At 42.6% G+C, this 11,809-nt stretch overlaps 1 protein-coding gene across 1 annotated transcript; it reads left to right on the top strand.

Moving 5' to 3' along the window:
• The first annotated feature begins 2,820 nt into the window (after window positions 1–2,820).
• Gphb5 (glycoprotein hormone subunit beta 5) lies at window positions 2,821–6,326 on the top strand. Its single transcript, XM_010638757.1, has 2 exons — window positions 2,821–3,021; window positions 6,138–6,326. Exons 1-2 carry the CDS (start codon window positions 2,821–2,823, stop codon window positions 6,324–6,326), a joined length of 390 nt encoding a protein of 129 aa, XP_010637059.1.
• The last annotated feature ends 5,483 nt before the right edge of the window (window positions 6,327–11,809 follow it).

The following is an 11,809-nucleotide window of genomic DNA, read 5'->3' as shown; positions in this document are numbered from 1 at the left end:
ACCAAGGCTTTAGAAATAGGTAGGGTGCAAAGTGACAGCCTCCACTCCTCCCACTGTAAAGAAGGATAAATGATAATTGATTTATAGAATTGTCAGGAAGTTTAGAGTTGACTCCTGGTGCCCAAAGCAGAGGAGAGGCCCTGTAACTGGCAACGGCCATTCTTGTATAGAGAGCAACATGGCCCTTGGAGCTCAGGAAAGAAAGGTGCTGTGGGCCTCTCTTTGTTGTGTGCCATTGTTTTGTGATTCTGCAGACACAAGGATCTATGTGTTAGGCCCAAAAGGCTTGAACAGACCTCTTCAGAAACAGCTCTCAGCTTGTGGGCTCATGGTGGCCTGGCAAGTTAGGATGATCTTGGCAGGTAGCAGTCTGTCCCACGGTGCCCAGCTCTGATTATGCTACTTATAGGCTGAGGGACTAAGGAAAGCCCAGTCCTGTTGTCCATAAGTCACATGTGATCTGATTCTAGGGACAGGGAGTTGTACCGGATGAGCACTGTTACAGGTTTTGAGAACTCAAACCTTTGATGAGTAGTGTATTTGCTTAAAGGATACCTTTCTTTGCCGAAAATGAAGATGTTTAAACTTCTTTATTTAGTTATGTTAGTTATTGAGCATGCATCTTAACTGTCTCTGGCTCTGTGATGATTTGTTGTGATATGTAAATTCCTAAGGGGATAGATGTTGTCTGCTTCATTTACTTTGTAGAGCACTCAGAAGAATGCCTTCACCAAGTAGGGTTTTTAATCCATTTGCGTGCTGTTATTGCAGACTGAAATATAAACTAAGTCATGTGCTCATAAAAATGACTATTTTGTTCTTATTTTAACCTTTTAAGATTAAAAAAAAATCAAACCATGATTCCATTAGAACAGCACTGAATGTCCTCCTCTACAGGACAAATGCATAAATATTGGTTTATTTTAATTTAAAAATATTAATGTCAATTGATTTTCTAGAGTGAAAATCTGGCCAGTGTAGAAAGTGTGGAAAATGTTGAAAATTATACAGAATAAATGAAAAGTCACCTTTAATTCCTGTGATTAATTTTAAGATGTTATTAATATTGTCTACTGCTTAAGTAACTGTAAGACTCTCATCTTGATCTTCATGTTTCTATTAGTGATCCCATGTTCTTTCCAGTAAGTATTGTTTTGTTGTTTTTTTGATGTATTCAAACATGTGAGTTCAAGGAAAGAGTTTACTGTAAGCTGCTAGTGACTTGCTCCTATTTCAAAGGAAACTGTGGTTACTATGAAGGAAAACTTGATCCATCTTGCCCCAGTGCATTTATTCTCTCAAAACTGGGGGAACCACTTTCGCTGATTTCACTGGGATTATGTTACCCACCAAGGCAATATTCTGTTTCAGTAGGTGATGTTAAGAAACAAAACAACACCCTTTATTGGTTTTGGAGAATAGAGCCTGGCATTATATTCCACAGCTTTGATGTGCTTAGTTGTTCCTGTAAGGATCTGCCTCTCTCTGGCTTTGATTGACAAGACCTTTCCTATATATTTGGGCAACCAACCAGCCCAGCAACAGAAGGTAGAGACGTTTACCCAGAGCAGACTTCTACCACTCACTGTGACACTTGAGTGTAAGCCTCAAGTAAGCTCCCAGAGAAGAGTTGGGCCCATCAAGATCGGGTAAGTGCCTCTCTGCTTTGTAACTTTGTTCCTCCTGTGGGGTAGTCCAAGAACTTCTATGGTGACATCTACGGTGACAGGGCAGCATCAGGAACTATGACAGCAGATCAAAAAGGCTGCCTGCCTTGAGTGACAATGGCTTGGGGCGTTCACCAAATGTAGTGCCCGCCCTTACTTAGAGATCCAAGAGTGTTCAGGAAATGACCAAGACCCAGTGACAACAGCTGGGAATTATGTCTTTAAGACTTTTGAGGCTTCGCTTTATTTTGAATTTAAATTGAATCACAACTGGATGGTTAAGACAGTGGAAGTGTAGAGCAGAAGTAGTTTGTAGTAAATAGGACACATCTTTTATGAGTGGTCATGTCTATGGGTCCATTTTTTTTTTTTTTGGTGGGTTGGGTTAGAAACAACACATGTAGACCACGGCATTATTAATATGTATCTACCTTCCCCATTCATTTCTCAGCCATGACACTGAAACTATAATTTTGATCAAAGCGTGAAGCCTGGCACCAAAATACCCTGAACCGGAATAAAAATAATTTTTGTGCACTCATGTATTTTCTTAGGGTACCCATGACTTTTGGTATTATTTATATTTTGTGTTAATTTTGAAGAGAACATTGGAATGCATTTCTTTTTTGGCATAGAAGGGCTCACTGTTTTAGTTTTTCTCTCTAATTCTCTCTAAATATATTTCTACTTGGGTCTATTAATTTTACAGAATATTGGGGTTCGGTGTGATATTTAGTTTAGTTTTTCTCTTATTCTTTCTAACTAGTTTTCTACTTGTGTCTATTAATTTTACAGAATATTGGGGTTCGGTGTGATATTTCCATACGTGCATATATTTTGATCACGTCCGTCTCTAGTTCAATTTCTTTACCATACCAGTTAACTCCAGCAGTGGAGTTGCACAAAGGAAAAATCCCAAGAATGCACCTCGAGGGTTGGGGATGGAGAAAGATCTATGGAATCTTTACTGGAGCCTGTTATGGAAGGCCTCGGGTCCCTGTGCTGGAGTTTAATGGGTATTTACATTTCCTGGCTCACTTTTCCTGAGATACCAAGAGTCAGGCCCCTTTGCTAGCAACATACACATCTTGGCTCCCCCACTGGAGGCAGTAGGGTTTCAACTCTGTCTCCTTTCCCTCCGCGGAGGAACATAATGAAGCTGCCATACCTCCTGGGTACCGTGGCCCTGCTCTGTGTGTGTGGCTGTGGTTCTGTCCTTGGCACCTCCAGGGGTGACCTGCGTACCTTTGTGGGCTGTGCAGCGAGGGAGTTCACCTTCCTGGCCAAGAAGCCTGGCTGCAGGGGCCTTTGGATCACCGCAGATGCCTGCTGGCGCTGCATTGAGACCTGGGAGGTAAGTTGCAGAGCCTCCAGGACCAGCCACTTGGGCCTGGTTCTTAAGCATTAACTGTTTCAGTGATGAGAAATTGAACTGCCCTTTCCTGTGGATTAAAAAAGCAATAGCACAATTCAGCAGCTTGCAAAAGTGATGTTAAAAAAACATCATGTCGCCTCTCTAAGAAAGCACTGCTGTGATTAGTAACTTGGTTGATATGGTGTCTGTGTATTTCGCACTATCTTTGGGAGGTCAGAATGTGGTCTATTCTACCCATTTCATAGAGCACAAGGAGGATCCAAAGGTGAGTGACTGTAAAGTCACAGAGCATTGTATAAAGTTGGGAAGAAATTCTTGGCTGTAGCCTCTGAGCTGCTCTTATATCCCTTCCATTTCCAGCTGTCCTTAGCGTAGCCATCTCTCCAAGCCTGTCCCCAGTGCCCCTCCTTCCTTCAGCCTTGGCGGGCTCCTTGGTAATTCACTGGCTCGATGGTTCCATTTGTTTTAATGTCCTCCACTCACACATGTCTTGAATTTTTTTGTGGGTTGAGGTTCATTCTTGTGACTTTCCCAGCATTTGTCAAAGTGGTGTCACAGGTGCACAAGGCATTCGGTACACACCTGTTGAGCTGCCTGGGATTCACCTCTACCTGAAGCTGTCTGTTCTCTAGTCTGCTGAAAACCAGCTTCGGAGCACTGAGCCATTAGGGAAAGAGCGTTTGCTTCAGATACTGAGAGAGCAACCTGCTGTTGCTTAGATAAAATTGTGACCTTCTGAATGGAATTGAATTTTGGTGACGAAACAGCCAAATTAAATGAAAGTACTCCAGGAAGTTAGCTTTCTTTTGTTTTATTATCACTTTGTGCCATTCAGGGGTCTGAACCTAAATAGCCAAATGAAAATTCAGTTTTGCTCAGTGCCCGCCCACTGACATCAGATGAACTCAGGGAACCTTCTCATACGCAGGGCCTGGCCCAGCAGTGCCGTCTGCTCTGTCTTGGATCCGGGCTAGAGGGAATGCTTTGTGGGCCGCATTCTCAGACTTCGGTTTCTCCCTCACTCAGCTTCCCCTCTCTTCTTCTATATGTTGGTCGGCGTCTCTAACAGGACCCTGGTCACCCGCAGGAGGCCAAGGACCGAGGTATCACTGGAGAAATGGAAGGCACCAAACCCATGAAAGAACTGATTTGCCTCAATTTTAGCTTTCTGAATTCAGCTTCTGTTTGTGTCTTTACTATGTTAGGGAAAGGGAAATTATCTGGATAAAGAATACGAGAATGAGAAAAATGAGATTCATTTTTCCAGCAACCAGAAAGTTTCTGAGCTGAGGAAGGCTGTTTTTGTGTTTTGGTGGCCTACCTGGAAAATAAGGGTGTCTGAAAACAAGGGTGCTCATGACGACAAAGGGCCTGGGATTCCTTTAAAAGCATAAATCTGTTCCAAATATTGTTCTCGGAAGTCAGTTACCCTCAAGTATAAATTTAACGGGGCGTCTGGTCTGCCAGCGTTCTCAGGGTACCAAGGGTGAGAGAACGCGGAGTAAGTGGAGGAAGGGTGGACAGAATCGACAAATTCAGCTCTGCTGAGCACAAATGCTTCATGGTCCCTCTGGGGGCAAAGGGTGCTATTTTCACAGCATTTATGCAAGGACTACATCTTGGTTCTCTGTCTATCTCTCTATCTCTCTATCATCTACACTCTATTTATCTGTCTATCTGCCTACCTTTTTGCCCCGAGCAAGCGAAGGCACTGTCCTTTGAGAGATTAGTTTTTTATTGTTGCTTCCCAGTACTTGGCCTAGTAAGGCAGTAGATCATGCTGACTGAACACTTACCTTGTGCAAGGCCGAGGGCATTGCATTACCGCCTTCCCTTATGTCCACAGCAGTTCAGTGAGGTCAGTGTTTGGCTTTATAGTTGAAGAAACTGGGGCATTGATGAGTGAAGTTTTCCAGGTCTCTGGCAGGTGTACAAACTAAACAGGTCTGACTGCAGGGCTCCGGATGTTTAACGACTACCTTGTGCTGGTTTCTCCTCGATCTGTGTGCTTGGTTTATCAAAATGATCTTAGAATTCAGGGTTTATAAGGTAAAGGATGTAAAGTGAATCCTTCATTTATCAAAACAACATACAGAGCATACAGGAAGCTGCCTGGCTGTATTTTCTTCTGTTGATTTGTCAGATGCTTCTTGAGAACCTCATGGTTTCCCCTCTGCGTAGGATAGCCCAGTAGGGACCAAATGGGCAAAAACCCTTATCGTACTGTGCTTTCTCTCTAGAGCTGGAGAAACATCATAAAGATAAAATAAGTAAGATGTCATATGACGTAGAGAAAAAAACAAAGCAGGAAACAGAAGGAAGCTTTAGGGTGTGGAGGTGGGACATTATAATTTTAAATAGGATGTCATGAAATGCTTCCCTTGAGAGGGTGACCTTTGAACAAAAACCCAAGTTTGGTTGGAGCAGTGAGTCATAGGAGGGAAGAGTGCTCCAGGCAGGGGACAGCGAGCAAGGTAATTTGAGGAAGGACAGAAATCACAGTGGCTGCAGACGGGCGAGGAAGTCACAAGGTGGGAATGGTCACAGACACAGCAGAAGAAGAGAATGAGGAGCTGCGAATCTTCAGAGTGTTGGAAGCCTGATGTAGGGCCTGAGGGACATCGTACAGTCTTTGACTCTCTCTGAACGAGATGGGAAATCCCTGGGCTTTGAGCAAAGGGAGGACAGAATCTGACTAGTTTTTAAAGGGTCACTTAGAGCTGCTGTGTTGCAAACTGACGGGCGGCTGATGTTGGGAAAGGAGAGACCGTTTAGAAGGCAAATGACCAAGGTGATCCATTTGCTACGCGCTTATCAAGTGCTACCCGTGAGCTGAGCAGCGGATCCCTCTAGGAGCTCCAGGTACGGCGATGACTAAAATCAGCTTTGCGCTTTCAGGTTCTACACTTGATCTCAGCCGAAAGGCCGAGAAGCGATAGCTTCCTGCTTTCAGGAGTTTGCTTTCTACTGGGAGGGGACAGAGCATGAAGTGAGCAAACAAAAACCAAGTTAATTTCCTATAGGATTAGTGATGCCAAGAAAAGGATGCTGCTGATATGTTCTAATGGCTCCCTGTCTTCTCCCTGGGGGGACAGAAACCCATTCTGGAGCCCCCCTACATTGAAGCACATCATCGAGTCTGTACCTACAAGGAGACCAAGCAGGTGACCATCAGGCTGCCTCACTGTGTCCCTGGAGTCGACCCCTTCTACACCTACCCCGTGGCTCTCCGCTGCAACTGCGGGGCCTGCTCCACAGCCAGAACGGAGTGTGAGACCATCTGAACCGCCACAGGCAGTTGGCAGCCTTGAGTTTAGCAGACTTGCTAAAGGGCAGCCGGAGCAGTGATACCGCCTCGGTGGAAGGCTGCTTGTTCCCACGGTGCCTGTGGAGGAGGTCAGCTGTCTCCCTCATGTCCAGCTTAGGGACAAGGCCCGGAGGCAGCACACTTCTGCTAAAAATGCAAAACAACTTTTGAGCTTTCACCAAAATAGTTTCTTGCTCATTCATTTACATTAATTTTCCTTTGCCTTGAGCCTTGGGCCATGATTTGTATATTGCAGCCCCTCCCACCTCTCAATAAGGATTGATAAATGTCCCGATTTCAAATGCATTGGGTCTGTGTAGGAAATGGGGCTGGAAAAATTTCACATTCTAGTTAGCCACTGATCTCCACCTAGATTTATGATTGAAGGGCTACAAATGACCAAAACCAACCACCAGTGTTCCTTCCCTGAAGGGAAATCCAACTGCAAGTTTCCTTAGAGAAAATTCTCCATTTGTTTTTTAACTGAGCAGTTATCTTCACAAGAAATAGAGACTGCTCAGGCTGATAAAGAGAAGGGAATTGATAAAGAGACTATCTCAAAGTGAAAGGTGTTTGGATTTGACTAATTCATTCCCAGGAAAAATTCCTTAAATTCCCATAAGATCTTTAATACAGAGGCTATTTTGTGATAAAACAAATGAACAAGCTCGAAAAAAAAGAAAAAAAAGAAACCAAAAGCTGTCATTTTGGCTTAAAAACTTCTGAAACAAAAATCACGTTTTTTGGAGTGAGCAAATGGTCAATTTCAAATACTCTACTCTATTTAGCATATTTAAAATTTAAATTGTAATCTCAGAAATTTAACATACCTGGAGTTGTAGAACCGCAGTGCTGCCTCTGAGGGAAAAGTCTGACTCTCTGGCTCATGCCCCGTCTTTCCTACATCTTCAGCAGCCGATTCTGTGACTTAAAATAAAACCCCCCAAACCCTCTAGTTTTATGCAAATGTCTTTAATTTTGGTATTTTGGAGTTAGATGTAACCTTGTTCATTTTTCATAATATGCCAAGGAAACCTATATTAATGCCAATAAAGCATGTTCTCTGTCTTTTGAATTCATGCAGATTTTCAGAGATCTTTTTAGTCTTTAATACATTTGGTGTAACATTAGGAAGAACACTAAAAATGACCTATGAGGCTATTTTTACTTAAGCATTAATGTGGCAAGGAGACATGTTTAGTAAGGGACATAGATGCCTTTGGGTAGCATAAGCCCCAGAGGTCCTGTGGTCTGCATCCCCTGACACATCACAGCTGGAACAGGAGACCTCCTTGAAGAAGGAGTCAGTGGATGCCCCCTAGAAAACGGTGGAGGAAATTTTATCTTTATTAAATTTATTGGTACATTTTAGTTGTACAGTACAGTTACATTCATCATTGGGATCTTGTACCTTTACATGACAGGTCTTGGTTCTTGTTTTTCCCCATTCCCCAGCCCTCCCTTCAGCCCCTCCACCCTTCCCTGTTTACAAAGACATTGTTTCCATTTTTTTCCTTTTCACATATTTTTTTTTCTTTTTCCTTTTTACCTTTCCCCTACCCCTCCCACTTCCTCTACTCTTTTAGACTTTACTTCCTATGACACAATATCAATTATACATTTTGATCCTTATTTACACTTTTACTTTTTCAAACCAGAGAAAATATTCAGTATTTACACATGTGTGACTTATTAATTTCACTTAAAATTATCTCCTCAATGTGCATCCATTTAGCTACAAATGTCTCTAATTTCTCATTCTTTATGGCTGGGTAGTACTCCATTTTATTAAAAAAACACATCTTTATCCAGTTTCCATTTGATGGGCAATTGAGCTGTTTCCAAGTTTTAGCTATTACAAGCATGCTGCTGTAAACATGGGTGAGCATATATTGCTGTGGTATCATTCTTTTAATTCTTTTGGGAAGATACCCAGCAGAGGGGTGGCTGGGTCAAAGGGGACCTCTAATCCTAGTTGTTTGAGGTTTCTCCATTTTGATTTCCATGGTGGTTGCACCAGTCTGTACTCTCACCAGTGAAGGGTTCCTATTGCCCCACAACCCCACTAGCATTTGTTATTGGTTGATTTCTTGATAGCAGCTGTTCTTACTGGGGTGAGATGGAATCTTAGCGTTTTCATCTGCATCTCTTGAATGAGTGAGTATGTGGTTGATTTTGGATAATGATCCATGTTTAGCTGAAAAAAATGTGTATTCTGATTTTGTGGGGTGGAACACTGTAAACATCTGTTATGTTCATTTGTTCAGGAGTTTGGTTGAGTTCTAGTATTTTGTTGTTTGTTTTCTGTCTAGTTGATCTATCCATTTGTGACAGTGGGTATTGAGGTCTCTCACTACTATTGTATTAGTGCTTGTTTGATTTTTCATGTTCATTAGTATTTTATATAGTTTGGTGCACATATATTTGTGACTGTCATCTCTTCCTCTTGGATTTCTCCCTTTACAAGGATGTAGTGTCCTTCTTCATCTCTCAGTTTTTGGAGGGGTAATGGAGATCTAACTCAGGACCTTACACTTGCAAGGCAGACAGTGGCACCACTGAGCTAAATCGCCGGCCCTTTCTATCAGCATTGGTTTGAAATCCATTTGCTCTGCCAATAGGATAGCTACTCTTCCTTTTGTTCAAGTTCTTGTCACATAGAGTGTTTTCTACCCTTTACCTTTCAGTCTATGAGTTTCTTTTTGAATTGTGTTTCTCATTTGCAGCACATTGTTGGATCTTGCTTCTTGACCCATTTTGCCAGTCTGTTTCTTTTGATTGGTGAATTGAGACCATTAACATGGATGGTTATAACTGATATGTATTGACTTATCCTTGTCATGACTTTTTCTTTTTGTTGGATTCTCCCCTTTGCATTTAATTTCTTGTCATGCCTGCGGGATTCATTCTGCTGAGATTCCTGGGGTTGTGATCCTAATTGTCTTTTCCTAGGATATTATTTAAATATTTTTGGAGTGCTGGTTTGGTATTCATGAAGTTCCTCAGGTGTTCTTTGTCTTGCAAGTATGTTATGTCTTCATCAATTTTGAAAGATACTTTTGATGGGTACATCAATCTGGGTTGGAGGTTGTTTTCATTTAGGGCTTGAAATACATCTCTACAAACTCTTCTTGCCTTGAGGGGTTGTATTGAGAAATCTGCTGTGATTCTGATGGGGTTTGCTTTGTATGTGATTTGGTTTTTTCTGATTGATTGTAGAATTTTGTTCTTCTGTTGTGTTTCTGGAAACTTAATTATTATATGCCTATATATTGATTTTTTTTGTTTTTGATCATGCCTGCTTGGAGTCCTGTATGCCTCATTTATCTGTATGTCAAGTTCTTTCCCTCTGCTTGGGAAGTTTTCTGCAATTACTTCTGTGAACAGTTTTTTTAATGTCATCTACACTGTGCCCTGTTTATTGACTCCAATCAGTCTTAAGTTATTCTTTTTTGCATATCTAACAGCTGCTGGATTGATTTCTCATCATCCCTTACTATTTTTGAGAATTTTTTCTTTTTCTCATCACAAATTGCAATCCTGTCTTCTATATCTGAAATTCTGTCCTTCCATTGCCTCATTCTGCTGTGTAAACTTTCAATGGAGTTTTTAATCTCCTGGAAATCTGTTTGTATCTGTTTTTTGGGTTTCATTTGTTTCTTATGTTGGGATTCCATTATGTTTCTCAGCTCCTCTATTTTTTTATGTGTGTCTTCTCTAGATTTATTAATCATGTCTTGCACCGTGGAAAGTCTCTATTGCTATCTGAAAAATTATTTCTGATTTCATTTTTTCCAGATCCTCTTTCATTGCCAGTTCAGGGAGTCCAGATGGTTGAGTATCAGATTGTTCCATCTTGTTGCCCTCTGGGGTTGCCTTAGGTGATCTGGAAGTCTGGTTTTGAGACTTGTTTATTCATTTCAACAGATGCAGCCTGCTGTACCTTTGTTGAGGTAACTTTTTGCTCACCTAGTGGTCTCCACTCCTCAGCAAGCCACCGAGCAGACTTTTCTCTACTGCTTATCACTGCACCAATTCCTGGGTTCAGAGTGGTGCCCTTCTGGATCCATGTGCTGTCTTGTTGGGTTCTGGCTGGGGCCCGTGCACACTTAGGATGGTATCTAGGTGTGCCTCTGGCTGGGGCCTGCCCTTCTACTTAGCTATTTTCTGGGAGGGCCTTTGACTAAGATCTGTGCACTCCAGTTGCTGGTGTTTGGGAGGGCTTCCTGCTAGGGTCTGCATACATTTATCAGTGGTATTGGGGCAGGCCTCTGGCTGTTGCTTATGTGCCTGTGAAGGTCTTTTCAGGTGGGTCTTTGGCTGGGGCCTGTAGACCCAAGTGGCTGGCATCTTTGGCTGGACCTGCCTGCAGCTGTGCCACTCTGGTCCACACCAGCTTCTCACTGGGATCTCAGGATGTTCCCTTCTTGAAAGCAGAAAGGGAGGCACTTATGGGGCTACCTGTGTCATAGAAAGGTTCTATGATGGCTGTCCTTTTTAGCCAGAGGAAGTTTCATGAAGCTGGGCTTCCTGTACGGGCAGAGGTGATAGGGCTCTGTGATAGCAGAGACCAGTTGTGACGCAGCTGTAAGAGGCAAAGTAGACATAAGCTATAACATGTAGCAGAGCTACACTGGCAACCAGAGGGCTTCAAATTATGTGGTGTGGCTCATTATCTGGGGCATTCCTAGTCCATGGTGTTCATTTTTTTTTTATACAATAGATATACATTATATTTAGAAAAGTCATTAGTAAAAAAGAAGAAAGTATATGTCAGGATTCTTGTTGTGTCCTTCCCTTCTACAACCTCTCTTCTGTTGTGACTCACACAGCATAGGGTCTGAAGCTGGGGAGAGTGGTGGGAGATGAAGAAAAATGAAATCAGTGCTATTCTTGACAGCTGGGACTTGGTGGAACCATAGCTTGTTGGGACCTAATGGCTGAGTGGAGTTTATAATGGAAGGCAAACAGGAAGAGTAGGCAGGGAAAATAGTGCCACATGGCCTACATGGCCTAGGTGAATGTAGTGTGACTGTTTCATTATGGGGCAGGTGTGGGAGGGCAACAGGGAAGGATACACAGTGTAACTGTCTCCTGGGGCTGTGCCACCCAGGGTCTGGAATATTAGACAAACTGTCTGACTATCCATCCAATCTATGGAGGAGAAAGGGATTAGGGAGGAGGCGAAGGGCCATCTTCAGGTTTGGCCCTTGGCACCCTTCCATTTCACAAACCCTTATTAACTATAATTTTGGGTCAGGAACTGTATTTGGAAATAAAGGTATAAATAACGTTACCTTTTAAGGCTTAAATCTACATGTCTCCCCAAAGCCTCAGGTACTCATAGGTGGGACTTTTCAGACGTGGCTGGATCTAGGGATTGAATATGGATTAAGAGTGTGTGATAACTAAATTAGTCCACTGATTGGTTTAGCATAGTTCTGGGTGTGGATAATGGGA

The sequence above is a fragment of the Fukomys damarensis genome, unplaced genomic scaffold, assembly GCF_012274545.1.
Source record: "Fukomys damarensis isolate Sample0158 unplaced genomic scaffold, DMR_v1.0_HiC HiC_scaffold_21, whole genome shotgun sequence".
Classification (NCBI taxonomy): Eukaryota; Metazoa; Chordata; class Mammalia; order Rodentia; family Bathyergidae; genus Fukomys; species Fukomys damarensis.
This window is presented reverse-complemented; position numbering and strand designations above follow the sequence as displayed.